The following is a 19,330-nucleotide window of genomic DNA, read 5'->3' as shown; positions in this document are numbered from 1 at the left end:
GGGATATGGTCCGTGTGCAGGTTAGTGGGACTAGGCAGAAAATGGTTCGGCACAGCCAAGAAGGGCCAAAAGGCCTGTTTCTGTGCTGTAGTTTTCTATGGTTTCTGTAGTTTCTATAAAAAGAATTGGTCCCAACACAGACCCCTGTGGAACACCACTAGTCACTGGCAGCCAACCAGAAAAGGCTCCCTTTATTCCCACTCTTTGCCTCCTGCCAATCAGCCACTGCTCTATCCATGCTAGTATCTTTCCTGTAATACCACGGGCTTTTAATTTGTTAAGCAGCCTCGTGTGTGGTACCTTGTCGAAGGTTTTTTGAAAATCCAAGTATGCAACATCAACTGATTCTCTTTTGTCTCTCCTGCTTGTTACTTCCAACAGATTTATTAGGCAAGATTTTCCCTTGAGGAAACCATGCTGACTTTGGCCCGTTTTATCATGTGCCTCCAAGTAATCTGAAACCACATCCGTAACAATCAACCCCAACATCTTCCCAACCACTGAGGTCAGACTAACCAGCCTATAATTTAGTTTCTTCTGCCTCTCCTCCTTCTTGAAGAGTGGTGTGGCATTTGCAATTTCCCAGCACAATCCGCATTGATCAGATTTGACACAAAATGGCACATTTCACTCTGTGTTTTGATGTACGTATGAGAAATAAAGCTAATCTTTAGATAGCGAGAACAAAGTTGATATTTTAGTATGTGAGCGGTCTGCTGATAACGGAAGGGAAGAGCTGCGAATGGTGCGTTCAGCGTTTTGTATCTCCGGTCAGAGGGCAGAGGGAACGAGAGGGGAGGAGAGGGTGGGAGAGGGAAGGAGAGGGTGGGAGGCGTCTTACCTGTGGAGATTCTGCAGATGCAAAACATCGGAGGGTTTCAGCGAGTTAGACAGCATCTATGGAGGGATGTAGACGGTCGCTGTTTTGGGTTGAGACCCTTCATCTGGAACTCTTGGCCCAAAGCGTCAGCTGTCTTTCGCTCCATAGATGCTGCCTGACCTGATGAGTTTCTCCAGCTCCTTTGTGTTTGCAGCTTTCCCGAGGCAGCGGGAGGTTCAGGCGGACTGAATGGAGGGGAGGCCTGTTTGCCCGAAGGACTTTAAACTGGGTCATTGTTGGGCCAGTATGGAGAGACCAGTCCTTTCTGGGGGAGAGACAATGTTGTGAGACACAGGCAGCAGGGAGCGGATCGTTCACAAAGGAAACCTGGGGGCTTTGCGTCCCCTTTCATGGGGTGGGTCTTTCCTTCTCTGCAGGGATGCAGCGGTGATGAGCGAGAGATGGCGAAGTCAGTGGCCAACAACCTGTCCAAGCGGGAGAAGCAGACGGTTCTGGAGGGACAGGAGCCGGCTGAGTTCTGGGCCGTGCTGGGTGGGAAAGCGCCGTATGCCAGTGACAAACGGTAAGGTTGCAGTGTGGGCAATCACTGCTCATCCTCCACAGGATTACACCCTGGCATCTCCCTCACACACACTCACCACACTCACACTCACACTCACACTCACTCACACTCACCACTCACACTCACTCACCACTCACACTCACTCACCACTCACACCCACACTCACCACTCACCACTCACACCCACACATACTCACACGCTCACCACACTAACACTCACCACATACACACTCACACACTCACACTCACCACACACAAACACTCACACCCACACTCACACTTTCACTCACCACACTTACACCCACCCCACACACATGCACACACACTACACATACATACCCAAATGTACACACATACTGTACCTGTGTTTACCTGTGTTGCACACTGCATGCATCTTAAATGATATTTTATTAACTTATATATGGTAATACTTGTCTTATGTGCTGTGTGTCATATATGTTTTGTGGGTGCACTGTGATCCGGAGGAACGTTGTTTCATTTGGTTGTGTATATGTACTGTCAGAGGACGATAAACTTGAACTGTTTGTCCCTGTTTCTGTCTCTCTCTGTCTCTATCTCTATCTCTACAGTATCTCTATCTGCCTCTATCTCTATCTCTCTGATATCCCATTTGTCCATATTGGGCTGGTACCCAACTATTCAATTGGCCATGTGTGGGCAGATATTGACCCAAATGGGATTAAAAAAGATGGACAAAAAGGTCAGTAGGAACATGGTGGGCAGATGTCGGCTACATCAGGCAGCATCTGTGAAGGCAAGAGAATAGCTGATGTTTTGGGTCAAGACTTACTTTAGGACTTGAATGCCTTAAAATTTGCCCCCTCCTCCAAGTCATAGTCATAGAGTACTACAGCACAGAAGCAGGCCCTTCAGCCCATCTAGTCCATCCTGATCTTGTCTTCTGCCTCTTTATTATTACTTATTATTGTTATATTGTTATTTTTCTTGGCTTAAGCTGGTAAAACCTGAGGTGTGGGCATAGCCAAGCAAGCTCATTTCTCAATTGCTAGGAACTTTCAGACTATCCTGGTGGTGTTCAGTATTGTGGCTTTCTGAAGATTTAGATAAACATTGCTGCGGAAGCCTAATTTTCACCCAGTACGGACACGGCCCGAGTGCAGAATGAGAGACACTGAGGCAGGTTTAATAGATCACAGACTTTAATGCGAACAGTGTTAGAGGGAAAACAAAACAATAAACACTAGGCTGAACAGGGCCGTTGACTGAAACACTCAAATGGAAAACAAAGCGGACACTGCAGCTGAAGAGAGCAGCTAAGAATTAAACGAATACCGCGAGTCTCCATAGTCAGTTGACTCAACAGTCCAATTTCTCAAGCAAGGCGGAGTGCAGGCAGCGAAACGTCGCTGTGTCCAAGTCTCGACAAAAGCTACGCTGCAATGAATGCGGTTAAATACTATTGGAATGAAATAATAATTAGCTGACACGTGCATATTCACGAGCTCAATTGCCGAATCTGTGGTTGTGACACTAACGGGTTTAATGCTATTGTGTAGTGACTCTGGAATGAGACCTGTTGTAGATATTACTATCGGGACAATGCGTACCCTGTTCATATTCCACAGTCTTTCAATTTCCTCTTTTAATTCAGCGTATTTCTGGTGTTTTTCACTTATTGATTTCAGTATGTTTTGTGTGTTTGGGAATGGTGATATCTATTAAGTAAGTTGTTCTTGCTTGTTTATCCTATAAATTATATCCAGACGATTATTGTGGAATGTCCTAGCTGTTGTGTATTTAAGATTTCAATAATATTGGAGTAATCTTGTATATATATATAATGGTTGATTAAGCGTTTGCTTTCATTTAAATAATTAATTATGGGTTATATGTAGAAATATGTTAATTGCACACATCATCATGGTGCCTCCCAGGACAAAGCTACACCCGCATTTCATCTCCACATCTTCCTCTCAATCAGTTTAATGTTTTGAAGTTACAAAACACAACTCCCTCTATAATTAAGGATGAGTCATAATATACAACTCGGACTCTAAAACCGAATCTGTAGTAAGATATGGTGTCTTTTATGAGTTTATATCTGAAGGCAAGATTTCACTTACTATTTGCCGTGAATGTCCATAAGAAAATAAATCTCAGGGTTGTTTATGGTGACATTTATGTACTTTGATAATAAAATTACTTTGAACTTTGGTTCTCTCCCTGCCTTTCCTCGCCCCTTTCTGTCTATCCCTGCCATATTCATGGTGTCAGTCTCTCTCAGTCAGATTCAGATTAATTTACCACATCTACGTTGAAGCATACAGTGAAATGCATTATTTATGCTAACTACCAGAACACACAAGGATGTGCTGGGGGCAGCCCACAAGTTTATCCAACGTTGGTGATTTTTACCTTTCTTTTGTTTCACCAATCATCCCATCCTTCCTTTCTCTATCTCTATCTCTCTATCTTTCCTCGCTCCATCATCCATCCAGTTGGCCACATTCTCACAAGTTGAGTTGGTGGTGAGGAAGTCAAATGTGATGTTAGCGTTATTCAGAGAATACAAAACCGAGGATGTAATGCTGAGGCTTTGTAAAGCATCGGTCAGACCGCACTAGGGAATAATGTGAGCAGTTTTGAGCCCCTTACTTAAGAAAGGATGTGCTGGCATTGGAGAGGGACCAGAGGATGTTCATGAGGATGATTTTGGGAATGAAAGGGTTAATGTATGAAGAGCATTTAATGTCTCTGGGCCTGTACTTGCTAGAGTTCAGAAGGATCAGGGAGGAGAGGAGGAACTGAACACTGAAAGGCCTGGGTAAGAGTGGATATGCAGAGGATGTTTCCTATATTGAGGGAGTCTCGGACCAGAGGGCACAGCCTCAAAGGATGTCCCTTAGAACGGAGATGAGAAGGGATTTCTTTAGCCAGAGAGTGGTGAATCTGTGGAATTCATTGCCACAGACAGTCGTGGAGGCCAAGTCATTGGGTTTATTTAAAGCGCAGGTGGATAAGTTTCAGAAATGTAAGAGGATTGAGGGTTATGGGGAGAAAAGGAATCTGTCATAATCAAATGGTGGAGCGGAATTGATGGGCCAAATAGCCTAACTCTGCTCCTGTATCTTGTGGTCTTATGGTCCCTCTCTCTTAAACTCCCCCTCCCCCTCTCTCCCCCCTTCTCCCCCTACCACATCTACCTCAAGTTTTCTCTCACTCACCCCCTGTCTCTCTTTCCCCCTTCCCCACACTTTCTCCTCCTCCCCCTTCCCTCTCTGTCCCCTCCCTGTGTCACTCCCCATTTCTCTTCCCCGTTTCTCTCGTACCTCTTTCTCCTCTTTTCTCTCCTCCTCTCTCCCCCTCCTCCTCCCTCCCTCTTGAACCCTCTCCTGCCCTCTCTCGCCATTTCTCTCCCCCCTCGCTCTCCCCACTCTCTCTCCTCCTCTCTGGCCATTAGCCCTCCCCGGTACCCTGTTGGTAACCCATTGATTCTGTGATCCCCAGGTTTCAGGAGGACGACATTGAATATGATCCACGGCTCTTTGAATGCTCCAATCAGACAGGAAGATTCATCATGACGGAGATTTACGACTTCACCCAGGAAGACCTGGATGAAGATGATGTCATGTTGCTGGACACATGGGAAGAGGTGGGAGCAGACCCTCTGGCCGATTAGACCATCCTGTGGTGAGACCTCAGATGATTGGCTCACCCAGAGCAGGCATCAGCCGATTGGTCTTCCCTGTGCAGCGTTTCAGATGATTGGCTACCCTGAGCAGATCCTAAGCCAATTGGGGCCTCAGATGATAGCCTTGTCCTGAACAGGAACAGAGCTGATTGGCTTCCCCTGAGCAGTACTGCAGTTGACTGGTCTGCTCTCAGCTGATTGGTTTACTCTATGCAGAACCTTTGCTAGTCGGTTGTCACATACAGGGCCTCTACTCATTGGCCTATCCTGTGCAGAGCTTCTGCTGATTGGCTTACCCTAGGCAGAACCTCTGCTAATTGGTTGTCCTGTGCAGGGTCTTTGCTCATTGGTCTACCCAGTACGGAGCTTCTGCTAATTGGCAGTAGCCTGTGTACTGCCTCCAATTCTGGACGTGCTCCTCAGTGCAGGTGGTCCAAGGGAGGAGACCACCCAGCCCATCCACCTGGTTTGGTTCTGATAGAGTAATTGAGTCATACAGTATGTCACCAGGCTCTTCAGCCCATCTGATCCAAGATGCCCATCAACCTAGTCCCATTTAATAGAAACCATAGAAAAACTACAGCACAGATACAGGCCTTTTGCCCCTTCTTGGCTGTGCCGAACCATTTTCTGCCTAGTCCCACTGACCTGCACACGGACCATATCCCTCCATACACCTCCCATCCTTGTATCTGTCCAATTTATTCTTAAATGTTAAAAAGGATCCCACATTTACCACCTCATCTGGCAGCTCATTCCACACTCCCACCACGCTCTGTGTGAAGAAGCCCCCCCTAATGTTCCCTTTAAACTTCTCCCCCCTCACTCTTAACCCATGTCCTCTGGTTTTCTTCTCCCCTTGCCTCAGTGGAAAAAGCCTGCTTGCATTCATTCTGTCTATACCCATCATAATTTTATAAACCTCTATCAAATCTCCCCTCATTCTTCTACGCTCCAGGGAATAAAGTCCTAACCTATTCAACCTTCCTCTGTAACTGAGTTTCTCAAGTCCCGGCAACAACCTTGTAAACCTTCTCTGCACTCTTTCAACCTTACTTATATCCTTCCTGTAATTTGGTGACCAAAACTGAACACAATACTCCAGATTCGGCCTCACCAATGCCTTATACAACCTCATCATAACATTCCAGCTCTTATACTCAATACTTTGATTAATAAAGGCCAATGTACCAAAAGCTCTCTTTACGACCCTATCTACCTGTGATGCCACTTTTAGGGAAATTTGTATCTGTATTTCCAGATCCCTCTGTTCTACATTTGCTTGTGTTTGTCCCATGTCTCTGTAGACCTCTCCTTTCTGGTCGCCACTTTATTGGAAGGATAAGGTGGTTTTGGAGAGGTTTACAGGCCTAAGGGCAGGTGCTATGAAGAGACATCGGATAAACTTGAATTGTTTTCTCCAGAGGGAAAATACGATAGAACCTCGTAAAGTGAGAGACACAGAAAGAATAGACAGTTGGCATGCTGGGGTGCCACGGTAGCATAGCGGTTGGAGTGATACTGTTATTGCTCTGAGCGTCAGAATTCAGAGTTCAATTCTGTAAGGTGTCTGTACGTCCTTCCCATGGAATGTGTAGGTTTTCTCTGGTGCTCTGGTTTCCTACCACAGTTTAAAGGTGTACCGGTTAGTAGGTTAACTGGTCATTGTAAGTTGTCCTGCTGGGTGGCAGGGTGGAGGTACATCTCTACCAGCGGAGGTGTTAGCTGCTTCTTCCCTTCGCTAGCCTGCCGGCCGTTTCTGCAGCTCCAAGCCCGAATGCTGGAAACCGCAGTGAGCAAAACAGTTCTGAATTGTCTGCCTGCTAATTTCTCGACAACGATCAGTGACAAAAATCGCTGCTGGAAACGTCCATGTGAGGGCAAGTCAGAAGACATGGCTTACTGCAGAGGTGCGTGCCCGCTTGGAGGATCACGGTGAGGACTTTAGATCGGGAGATGTGGCAGCTCTCAGGGAAGCAAGAACTGTGCTTTCCCGCTCCACCAAGAAGGAGGATTCTCAGAGAACTTACAGCCACTTCTCTGATACTGGGGACATGAGGCGTATGTGGCAGGGAATTCAGAGGACTACGGACTACAAGTCTGCCCTGCGTGTCAGTGACCTGGATGCTTCACTCCCTGAGAGGCTGGATGTCTTCTTCACCCGGTTTGATGCACAGAACAAAGTGTGGGCAAGGAAGACACACCTCCCTCTCCCCACCCCCCAGGGGAGCAGACACTCCATCTGGCTGAAGCTGAGATGAGGAAAACCCCGGCCAGAGTCAACCCACACGAAGCTGTGGGTCCCCATAGTACACCAGGTTGGTTCTGAAAGACTGTGCAGCCCAACTGATGTAGGTGCTGACAGCCACGAGACAAAGAAACACCATGGAACACACTCACAGAAAACATGAAGAACAAATTGTGCAAATGGCAAAAAAAGAACGAATAACCCACAGAATTTCAAACGTCAAACTGCGGAGTCCTGGAAGCAGTCTAGAAGTGCTCAGTTCAATTCTATTTCATGTGTACCAGACCGCAGAGCCAGTCCAATCTCTAAGAGATGTATTCCTCTGTAAGATTATCTCTTGTTGGATTCTGATGCTTTTAATCCAAAGTTCTTTTAGAAGTCAGAAAAGAAGCATAAAACTTGTTGCTTCACAATCACGCAAACACAAGGAAATCTGCAGATGCTGGAAGTTCAAGCAACACACATCAAAGTTGCCAGTCTTGGCCTGAAACATCGACTGTACCTCTTCCTAGAGATGCTGCCTGGCCTGCTGCGTCCACCAGCAACTTTGATGTGTGTTGCTTCACAATTATTTCATTAAATGTTGATAGAACAAAGAGAAATTGAAATGAACAATGATAGAGATCTAATGAGCAAAGACGGACTCAAAAGACTGGTCATTGTTTTTCATAGATAAGGAAAACTCCTTTCAAATTTATAAATAAGAGTTAGCCAATTAGAAAGCCATTGTCAAATAAGGAAGTACAATAAAAGCTTCCAGCCTTTTCCAGAATTATACTTTATATAACCACTAGAAGCATATTAAGTGGTACGGTAGCGTAGTGGTTGACACAATGCTTTACAGTACCAGCGACCCGGGTTCAATTCTCACGGCTGTCTATACGTTCTCCTTATGAACTACGTAGCTTTTCTCTGGGTGCTTTGGTTTGCTTCCCACAGTCCAAAGACATATCAATCGGTTGGTTAATAGGTTGTTGTAAATTGTCCTGTGATTAGGCTAGCTTTGGATTGGTAGATTGCTGTTCAGTGCAGCTCGAAGGGCCAGAAGGCCCTGTTCTGCTCTGTATCTCTATTAATTAATTAATTTGCATATACATACTGTTACCATTAGGAAGCATACTAGGCAGTTACTTGTATAAAGTAATTATGTACATTACTGTGCAGAAGTCTTAGGCACACACATATATAGAGCTAATGTGTCTAAGACTTTTGCACAGTACTGTAGTAATTTGATGTATTAAACTGTACTGTGTCTGCTGCAAGAAGAAAACAAATTTCATGACATATGTGAGTAATGATAAAACTGATTCTGATATGGGTCTCTATTGTGGATTGAGAGTGGGAAGGGAAAGGGGAGAGGGGAATCATGGTTGGGAAAAAGGGAAGTGGGGGTTAGTGGGAAGCACCAGAGAGACGTTCTGTAATGATCAATAAACCAATTGTTTGGAATCAAATGACCTCTCCTGGTGTCTCAGGTCTGGGTGTGCCTGTACCCTCCCCCTCCCCTGCCCCGGGCTCTCCTCCTCTGCCACCTGTCCCACATCCCTCCCACGGTGCTCCACCCTCACCATTCCCAATATCCTTTATCCGCACCAGATTTACAAACTCACTCTCCGCTCCACATTGACAAATACGGTACTGTGCAAAAGTCTTAGGCACCCTAGCTATATATACATGCCTAATACTTTTGGACAGTACTCTAAAATGTAAGCAGATATTGAATTGTTAAACTGCAATGAAAATTACAATTAAGCAGCCTAATCTAAGAACTAAACAGTTGGATCCAACACTCTCGATCTCCACGCTCCAGGTAATAACCCCCTGGCATGTCTAATCAGTCCCTCCATGTTTTGGCTCACAGATATTCCTGTGGATAGGACAGTCAGCCAACGACTATGAGAAGCAGGAGTCGATCGCCTCGGCGAGGGAGTACCTTCAGTCACACCCATCGGAGCGTGACCCGCACACTCTCATCATCCAGGTGAAGCAAGGTGCTGAACCCCTCACCTTCACTGGCTGGTTCAACGCCTGGGACATGCACAAGTGGGCCGTAAGTAGGGGTTTCCTCACCTCCACAGCTCCAACACCAGTGTCTTAGATTAGCTTATGAGGACACTCAGTCCTCGTTTATTGTCATTTAGAAATGCATGCATTAAAAAATGATACAATATTCCTTCAGTATGATATCACAGAACCACAAGACAGACCAAGACTAAAACTGACAAAGACCACATAATTATAACATATAGTTATAACAGAGCAAAGCAATACCGTAATTTGATAAACAGCAGACCATGGACACGGTAAAAAAAAAGTCACAAAATCCTGATAGCCCCAACATCTCACACAGACGGTAGAAGGGAGAAACTCTCCCTGCTATGAATCTCCAGCGCCGCAAACTTGCCGATGCAGCACCCTGGAAGCACCCGACCACAGTCCGACTCTGAGTCCATCCGAAAACTTCGAGCCTCCGACCAGCTCTCTGACACCGAGCACCATCTCTGCCAAGCGCTTTGACCCCCGCCCCGGCTGCCAAGCAGCAAGCAAAGCCGAGGACTCGGGGCCTTCCCCTCCGGAGATTCTGGATCACACAGTAGCAGCGGCAGCGAAACAGGCATTTCTAAAGTTTCACCAGATGTTTCTCCGTGCTCTCGCGTCTGTCTCCATCAAATCAGGATTGTATACGGCACCCTACTTGACAAATAACAGATATTCATCACCGGAGTGGCCACTGCGAGCTGCGTCGTGTCGCCATCTTCTCTTAATTGGTGTCTTTCACCAACTCATGAAGTACAGTATGACGAGTTCTCTGGGTTACAAACGATGCGACCATGGCCTCAGAATGGAGAGGCCTTTCAAAGCAGAGATGAGGAGGGCTTTCTTCAGCCAGAGGGTGGTGAATCTGTGGAATTCGTTGCCACAGATGGCTTATGGGGGCCAAGTCACTGGGTACATTTAAAGAGGACGTTGATAATTTCTTGTTTAGGGAGGGCGTCAAAGGTTACGGGAGTAGGCAGGTGAATGGGGTTGGAAGGGAAAATAAATCAGCCATAATTGAATGGTGTAGCAGATCTGATGGGCCAGATGGCCTAATTCTGTTTGTATGTCTTATGGTTTTGTAGTGTTAACAGAAATCCAAATTTATGCAAATTCTCCCATACATTCTTCGCCATCTCTCTCTTCTGTCTCCCTCTCTCTCCTCCCTCTCTCTCCTCCCTCTCTCTCCTCCCTCTCTCTCCTCCCTCTCTCTCCTCCCTCTCTCTCCTCCCTCTCTCCCACCTCTCTGTCTCTCTGTCTTCCATCCATCTCTCTCTCTATCCCACCTCTCTCTCTCCCATCTCTCTCTCTCTGTCTTCCATCTCTCTCACTGCCTCACTCTCTCTCTTCTCTCTGCCCCACCCTCGGTGTCCCCCTATCTTAAGCCATGTTCTCTAAGAGCCAGAACAGACAGTCAGCCTGAGGAACACAGTGGGTTGAGAGCAACATCTGTGGGGTGAGGTGGGGGAAAAGGAATTGTTGGTGTTTTGGTTCTGGGTTTCGACCTGAAACATCAGTGAGCCCATAGTGCCAACGCTAGATCATTGAAAGAACTCCCCTGCCCATCCACCTGCTCCTTCCCAGTCGTCACCATCATGTGCCGTGTTGTATGACATCATCATCACGTGCCATGTTGTATGACATCATCATTACATGCCATGATGTATGACGTGGGCGATCCTGGTCTACATCACTATGATTGTTCTTGGCAAATGTTTCTACAGAAGTGGTTTGCCATTGCCTTCTTTTGGGCAGTGTCTTTACAAGACGGGTGACCCCAGCCATTATCAATACTCTTCAGAGACTGTCTGCCTGGCGTCAGTGGTCACATAACCAGGACTTGTGGTCTACACTGGCTGCTCGTACAACCAACCACCATTTGCTCCCATGGCTTCATGTGACCCTAATCTTGGGGAGGGAGGGGGGAGCTAAGCTAATGCTACACCTTGCCCAAGGGTGACTTGCAAGCTAGCGGAAGGAAGGAGCTCCTTCCACCTTCTTTGGTATCTTGTCATTTCTTCAGTCCCCAGTGGAAACTCCCGTTCTTTCACACCGGTCTTTCAGGGTCATGTCTCCGTTCACAACAGCTCTCTGCATATCTGACTCATCCCTCCCTTGTGTTTTTAACTCTGGGTCACCTGGGCCCAGATCTGTTCTAGGAATGAAAGGGTTAACCCTTTAATTCCTGGGATGATTCTGGTGAACCTCCTCTGAATCCTCTCCATGGCCAGCAAATCTTTTCTTTGTTAAGGGGCACAAATCTGCTCACAATACTGCAAGTGCAGTCTGACCGATGAATGGGGGGTGGAAGTCAGCAGGGGAGGGTCAAGAGATGGGAGGGTTCAGTGTGTATGCGGAGATTCACCTTGCCTCTTTCACCACCCACCCCTCTCCCACCTCCAACAGGCCGGCGGTGGAAGCAGCTACGACAGGATGAAGGGTAACTTTGGCGACGTTTCAGCTATCACACAGATCTCCGTGGTGAGTTCCAGGGTGTTGGTATTGGCTTATTATCATCACATGCACTGAGATACAGTGAAAAGCTTGCCTTGCATCGAGTTCATACAGATCTCATCATTACACAACACATTGAGGTAGGTCAAAACAATAACAATGCAGACTAAAGTGCAACAGCTACAAAGAAATTACAGCACAAGTAAACATTAAGGTGATCAGGACGAGGTGAATTGTGAGGTCAAGAGTGCAACATATTGAACTATACCCAGTTTTATAACGGTGAGGTAGAAGCTGTTCTTGAGTTTTATAACGGTGAGGTAGAAGCTGTTCTTGAGTTTTATAACGGTGAGGTAGAAGCTGTTCTTGAGTTTTATAACAGTGGGTTAGAAGCTGTTCTTGAGTTTTATAACGGTGAGGTAGAAGCTGTTCTTGAGTTTTATAACGGTGGGCTAGAAGCTGTTCTTGAGTTTTATAACAGTGAGCTAGAAGCTGTTCTTGAGCCTGGTGCTATGTGCTTTCAGGTTTTTGTATCTGCTGCCCGATGGTGGATGGTGGGGGAGAGGAGAGAATGCCTGGTTTGCAGGGTGGGACAGTAATGTTGAGAGATGTGAGCAGAGGGGAGTGGAGTGGGTTTGGGGGTGAGTGTGGAATGAAGCAGGGCTGAGGTGGGGTAGGGGAGATTCTTGGGGCAGAAATGGTGTCAGTTTGTGGCAGGGTGGGGTGTGGGAAGTGAGGTAGCTGGGGCTGGGGCTGTACTGTCTCACCCCTCACAGCAGCGGAGACCCAGGTTCGAGCCTGAGCTTGGGCTCTGTCCGTGTACTGTTTCCAGGTTCTCCTGAGGCCCCGTGGATTTCCTCCCACATTCTGAAAACGTGTGGGTTGGTGGGTTAATTGGCTGCTGTAGATTACCCTCTAGAGTGTGGATGAGGGGTAGAGTCTGTGGGGAGTTGACTGGATGGTGGGGAGAGTGAAATGAGGCTGATGCAGAATTAATGCAAATGGCTGGTTGCTGGACAGCACAAACTTGATGGGCTGAAGGGCCTGCTTCTGTACTCTTCTCTTTGACTACAGGGTCTCTATAGGAGAGAGAGATAGAGGAGGGCAGAGAGCGGGACATTGATAGGATGCAAAACTGGGCTGAGAAGTGGCAGATGGAGTTCAACCCAGATAAGTGTGAGGTGGTTCGTTTTGGTAGGTCAAATATGATGGCAGAATATAGTATTAATGGTAAGACTCTTGGCAGTGTGGAGGATCAGAGAGATCTTGGGGTCCGAGTCCATAGGACACTCAAAGCTGCTGCGCGGGTTGACTCTGTGGTTAAGAAGGCATACAGTGCATTGGCCTTCATCAATCGTAGGATTGAGTTTAGGAGCCGTAAGGTAATGTTGCAGCTCTATAGGACCCTGGTCAGGCCCCACTTAGAGTACTGTGCTCAGTTCTGGTCGCCTCACTACAGGAAGGATGTGGAAGCCATGGAAAGGGTGCAGAGGAGATTTACAAGGATGTTGCCTGGATTGAGGAGCATGCCTTATGAGAATAGGTTGAGTGAACTTGGCCTTTTTTCCTTGGAGTGACAGAGAGTGAGAGATGACCTGATAGAGGTATACAAGATGATGAGAGGCATTGATTGTGTGGATAGTCAGAGGCTTTTTCCCAGGGATGAAATGGCTAGCGTCAGAGGGCATAGTTTTAAGGTGCTTGGAAGTAGGTACAGAGGAGATGTCAGGGGTAAGTTTTTTATGCAGAGAGTGGTGAGTGTGTGGAATGGGCTGCCGGCGGCAGTGAAAGCAGCAACAACAGGGTCTTTTAAGAGACTCCTGGACAGGTACATGGAGCTCAGAAAAATAGAGGGATATGGGTAACCCGAGGTAATTTCTAAAGTAAGTACATGTTTGGCACAGCACTGTGGGCCGAAGAGCCTGTATTGTGCTGTATGTTTTCTATGTTTCTATAATAGTGAACAGGGGGTTAAGAGAGAAAGAGAAAGAGGGGGGTGGAGAAAGAGAGAGAGGGAGCAGAGAGAGAAAGAGAGAAAGGGACAGAGAGTGAGAGAGGGAATGGAGGGAGAAAGAGGAAGATAGAGGGGTGTGGAGAGAGAGCAAAGAGAGAAAGAAAATATGAGAGGGAAGAGAGAGAGGGAGAGAAAATTTGGAAGCAAGAGGGAGAGGGGAAGGTGAAGGTGGGGCAGGAAAAAAGAGAGGAAGAGGTGGGATGGAAAAAGACAGAGAGATTGCCTGAGAAAGAAAGTTCTCCTGCAGCAGAGATACCTAGTAGCTGAAATAAACTGAGAAAATTCCAGAAATACTCTTCAGGTCAGGCAGTATCTGTGGAGAGAGAAACGGTTAATGTTTCAGGTCCGAGACTCCTCATCAAAATTTGGAACGATAAAGATAAAAAAGGACACCTTAGATATTAACCTCCACCTTTGCTGCCTGACCTCCCTTCTTTCCTTACCCCTCCCTCCCCCCTCCCTCCCCCTCTCTCTCTGTCTCTCTATCTATCTATCTCTATCAGATTTTGTTTCAGAATTCCAGCAACTGCATTGTATTTGTTTTTTTTGTGTAAGTTGTAAAGTTCTCTTTACAACTTAATAAAAGTCATTTTTATTTTCTCTGCTTGAGTGCCTTGTAACAATGTGTCTTCCCACAGGATCTCCACGATACCGACCTGAACAGGAAACATGCCCCAGCCTCAACTCCCTCCCCCTCTTTCTCCTCCTCCTCCTTCAGTCCTCAGGTGGCTGGGGCCCAGTCAACCCACAGACCTCCATCTACGGGCACTGTACACGCCACTCCCTCCCCATCCTCCTCCTCGCACTCCCCCTCCCCGGCCGGGCCCGTCATCGTCAATGGCAAGGAGTGTTACCCTCGCGAACTGCTGATAAACGTCCCGCCGGAGGAGCTTCCTAAAGGGGTGGATCCGGAGAAAAAGGAGGTGAGATAACGTAGAGCGTGGAGGATCTGAATGGCGCAGGGGGTGGGGATGGCGGTGGCCCCACCCTGGCTTTTCGAGTGTGGGCCTGTGGTTGCAAAGGTCACGTAGCCGGTGGTTGGCTATCGGCACTGAACTGAACCAAGCTGAATACTCCTGGGCTGTTGGTTTGATGGCAGCATGCACTGGACTTGCTGGTCTTCATTAGTTGGGGATTGAGCTCGAGAGCTGTGACGTAACGTTGTGTCTCTGTAATAGTAGTAGTGCGATCAGTCTAGTCGAGTACGATATTGTCCTACGGGATTGTATATTGGTGGGTCCTCGAGTGGTTGTAGAGGCCGATCTGGGTTCCACATATTCTGGTGCAGTGTGGACACGAGTAAGTGGTGACTGTGGTTAGAGGTTGGGTTTATTGGTTGTTCAGTCTCTCCTTTCACAGCTGCAGCTTGTTCTCTGCGAGACAGTGAACTCATTCTCATGTAACACAGCTCCCACTTGAACAGATTTCATCCAGGTACAATGCAGCATCTTCCCAGTTTTTAGATGTAATGTTGAATTTCTTCAGGCTGATTTTGATGTTATCTTTGAAGCATTTCCTTTCCCCACCAAGGGCTCGCTGACCCCCTTCAACTGGGAGTAAAGGATCTGTTTGGGTAGGTCTGAGTTAAGCATCCAGATGACATGACCTATCCATCGGAATTGGTGTTGCTTTATCATGATGGAGGTGCTGTTCATGTTGGGCTCCTCCAGTATGCTGGTGTTAGTGCGTCTGTCCTTCCCGCTGAACCTCAAAATCTTTCATAAGGAGCTTTCGAGGTATTATTCCAGGGTTTTGAGGTGCCTACTGTAGGTGGTCCATGATTCCTGATTCATGGCCGCTCCATAAAACCCTGGCTTGGATCTCACTTGGAGTATGTTGTTCAGTTCTGGTCGCCTCATCATAGGAAGGATGTGGAAGCTTTAGAGAGGGTGCAGAGGAGGTCTACCAGGATGCAGCCTGGATTGGAGAGCATGTCTTATGAGGTAAGGTTGAGTGAGCTGGGGCTTCTCTCTTTAGAGTGGAGGAGAATGAGAGGTGGCCAGGTAGAGATGCACAAGATTTGTTAAGTAGCGTTAATAGAGTGGATAGCCCACACCCTTTTCCCAGGGCGGAAATGGATGATATGAGGGGACATAATTTTAAGGTGATTGGAGGGAAGTATTCTGTAGAGGAGATGTCAGAGGTAGGTCTTTTACACAGAGAGTGTTAGGTGCATGTATCGCACTACCAGAGATAGCGGTAGAAGCAGATACATAACGGACATTTAAGAGACTCTTGGATGGGCACAGTGATGAAAGAAAAGGGCAGAGCTATGTGGGAGAAATTAGATTGATATTGGAGTGGGTTAAAGGGTTAGCACAACATTGTGGGCTGAAGGGCCTGTACTGTTCTCTGAACGCACTCCGTCCTCAGTAACAGCCGTGTTGGATTTTTCTCCACAGCAATATCTGTCTGACAAGGACTTTGAGGACATTTTCAAAATGACGCGGGAGGAGTTTAACCAGGGGCCAAACTGGAAGCGGGTGGTGCTGAAGAAGCAGCACAATCTCTTCTAGAGGGACGAGCAATCTTCTGTCTCCACCACATCTACACAGCAAGAGTAATTACAGCAGGCAATAGGTCAAGATAGAGAGATATATATTTTTTCCTTTTTTATATAAAAATAATCTTTTTCTCTGTAAAGCTGACACTAAAATGTCAAATTAGTCTGTAGCTTGTTCTGAATGCTTTCATCTTTGCGAATGCATACGAACTTTCCGATAAGCGGCGTTTGTTTCCTTGGTTGTTTTGGAAAGGTGTGTTCTGGGGCCCAGTCCACCATGATCGAACGGGAGAGCAGACTCAGAGTCACAGAAATAGGCCCTTCAGCCCATCTAGTCCATGCTGAAATGTTACTTTGTCTCGTCCCACAGTCCTCCATACCCATCCCATTCATGCGCTTGTCCAAACTTCTCTTAAATTTTGCAATCAAGCCCTCATCCACCACCTCTGCTTGTTCCACCCTCCGAGAGGAGAAGTTCCCTGTAAATATTTCAGCTTTGACTTCTGACCTTTAGTTCTTGTCTCACCCAGTCTCAGTGGAAAAAGCCTGCTTGCATTTACCCTACCTCCCCCTCTGATAATTTTGTATACCTCTATCAAATCTCCTCTTGATTTTCTGTGCTCCAGGGAATAAAAGCCCAAACGATTCAGCCTCTGCCTATGACTCTGGTCTTCATGTCCTGACAACAGCCTTGCTCCCGTGTGGCTTTATGAGTGTTGGCTGGCCCATTAAGGCTGAAGCAAAGCCAATCAGGTCTGAGTCTGGCTTCGGTGCCTCGGCCTGGGTGGCAGAGTAGGTTCAAGGTCACTGTAATTGCTGCGATCCCCCTGCCCGGCTGCTTTCTAGTCAGGCCTGCTGGAATCTGACTGACTAACTGGAATCAATCTGGCTGACTGGAATCTCAAGGGAGGTGAGGCCTGGTGAGGATATAGCAACTAAATCACAAGGCCGTATAATATAGGAGTGGAATCAGGCCATTCGGCCCATCAAGTCTGCTCTCCCATTCAATTATGACTGATTCTTCAGCCTCCCCTTTTACCTCCCTGTAATTCCTTAAACCCCCTTTCCAATCAGTTGCTGTCTTAGGTGAGGACAGACAGTGCCTTCTTCCTGAGGCGGCAATGGCTAATACGTGGGGGCATAATTTTAAGGTGACTGGAGGAAAGTCAGAGGTAGGTTTCTTACATGGAGATTGGTAAGTGTGTAGGCCGCACTGTTACAGAGATGGTAGAGGCAGTTACATCAGGGGCATTTTAGATGCTCTTAAATAGGCACATGGATGGTAGAAAAATGGAGGGCCATCTCCGACTCATGAGAAAATCTGCAGAAGCTGGAGAGCACACCCAAAATGCTGGAGGAACTCAGCAGGTCAGGCAGCGCCAATGGAGAAGAGTGACCAGCTGGCAATTTGGACTGAAACCCTTCATCAGGATCAGGCTATCTCAACTACTGGGTGGAGTCTCCAGCTGTCGGGCAGAGGCTCCAGCAGCTGGTAGGATCCAGATGTTGGGAAAGCTCGAGAATTAGAATCGGGTTTACTATCACTGACGTCTGTCCTGAAGTGTGTTGTTTTGTGGCTGCAGTGCAATACATAAAGAATGACTGTAACTTAGAAAAATTCAGCCTATCAAGTCTGCCGTGCCATTCAGTCATATCCAATTTCTTTTCTCAACATTCTCCCGCCTTCTTCTCGTAACCCTTAACCCATTTACTCAGGAAACTATCACCCTCCACTTTAAATGCACCCGAAGACTGGGCCTCCACAGCCACCCGTGGCAATGAATTCCAGATTCACTACCCTCCGGCTGAAGAAATTCCCCCTCATCTCTGTTCTAAAGGGAGATCCCTCTATTCTGAGGCTGTGCCCTCTGGTCCGAGACTCCCCCACTACAGGAAACATCCTCTCCACATCCACCCTCTCCGGGCCTTTCAGGAGGACAACTCACCCAACCCACTCTAAAGGGAGGAATAAACAGTTGAAGTTTCGGGCTGGGACTCCACTGAAGCTACGTGACCTCCAGAATGTTGTGTGTGCGTTGCTCAAGATTTCTAGCGTCTGCAGAACCTCTTGTGTTCGTTATTTTAACTCAACTTGGTCCTGAGTGGGACAGGCACAATCCGTTCCCCCAGTCTTGAAACATGCCGCGTCCTAACTGCTACGTGGTTGGTGGAGTTGGTAGTTGATTAGTCCACTTTAACCGGACGAGTTTAAGTTCCCTCCATTTACAGTTGAGATATTTATTGGGAACAACATGGAGACAAAGCCATTCCTCACCCTCCGGGAAACCTCCTTTACTCTGAGTGAAGTGGATATCTTTGCAATATTACTAAATAGACGCCATCCTGACCCACAAGGATGCGTCCTCTGGTTGTATCACGTGACCACCTGTTCCATGCCTGCCACTGGTCTAATTGCAGGTCAAAGTACTTCACGGCAGTCATTGGCATGTTCCTATCTTGTCCATTTGGTCAATTTTGACACTCAGCTGATTTCTCACACAGCTCCAGTATTTTTATCATTAGAAAGGCTGCCTTTGTTGGATGAGCTGTCTGAATTTCTACAGCGCCTTCCACAGCCTAAGGTGATTAAAAAGCCAAACAGGAACTTTAAGACTTGTGCAACACACAGGGACCCGAGGGAACTGCCCGCAGATATAGCTCTCCATGAGAGAGGACCATTCATCTCTGTTTTCTTAAACTGATCTCAAAAGGTGAAAGTATTGTGCAGATATATTAAAATAATGAACGCTTGACTGTCTGATGTATTTACTTCTCGTGTTACCCTCTCTACATGATTTCTCTTCACTCTTATTGACATCAGCAGAGTCCTTTTGGCCCACAGCCCGGCTGCTGCCTCACACCTCCAAAGACCCAGGTTTGATCCTGACCTCGGGCACAGTTGGCACTGGTTGCAGTTAACCATTGATATGTGTTCTGGGAGTCTAGGTATGCCCAAGATGGTATGCAAGCCAGGCAGTAAGATATGGAGAGCAAACTGC

At 47.1% G+C, this 19,330-nt stretch overlaps 1 protein-coding gene across 5 annotated transcripts in view; it reads left to right on the top strand.

The window, feature by feature from the left end:
- vill (villin-like) overlaps nt 1–19,082 on the top strand; it is a 143,386-nt gene extending 124,304 nt beyond the window's left edge. For all 5 annotated transcript variants that reach the window (XM_072254203.1, XM_072254204.1, XM_072254205.1 and 2 more), the window contains 6 exons: nt 1,258–1,403; nt 4,892–5,036; nt 9,185–9,373; nt 11,767–11,841; nt 14,467–14,751; nt 16,231–19,082. In XM_072254203.1, coding sequence (XP_072110304.1) covers nt 1,258–1,403; nt 4,892–5,036; nt 9,185–9,373; nt 11,767–11,841; nt 14,467–14,751; nt 16,231–16,344 — 954 coding nt within the window. In that variant the 3' untranslated portion in view covers nt 16,345–19,082. The remainder of the gene's footprint in view (nt 1–1,257; nt 1,404–4,891; nt 5,037–9,184; nt 9,374–11,766; nt 11,842–14,466; nt 14,752–16,230) is intronic.
- The last annotated feature ends 248 nt before the right edge of the window (nt 19,083–19,330 follow it).

This window comes from Mobula birostris, chromosome 3 (assembly GCF_030028105.1).
Source record: "Mobula birostris isolate sMobBir1 chromosome 3, sMobBir1.hap1, whole genome shotgun sequence".
NCBI classification, from domain to species: Eukaryota; Metazoa; Chordata; class Chondrichthyes; order Myliobatiformes; family Myliobatidae; genus Mobula; species Mobula birostris.
The sequence above is the reverse complement of the archived record's forward strand: the minus strand, read 5'-3'. Positions and strand labels throughout refer to the sequence as shown.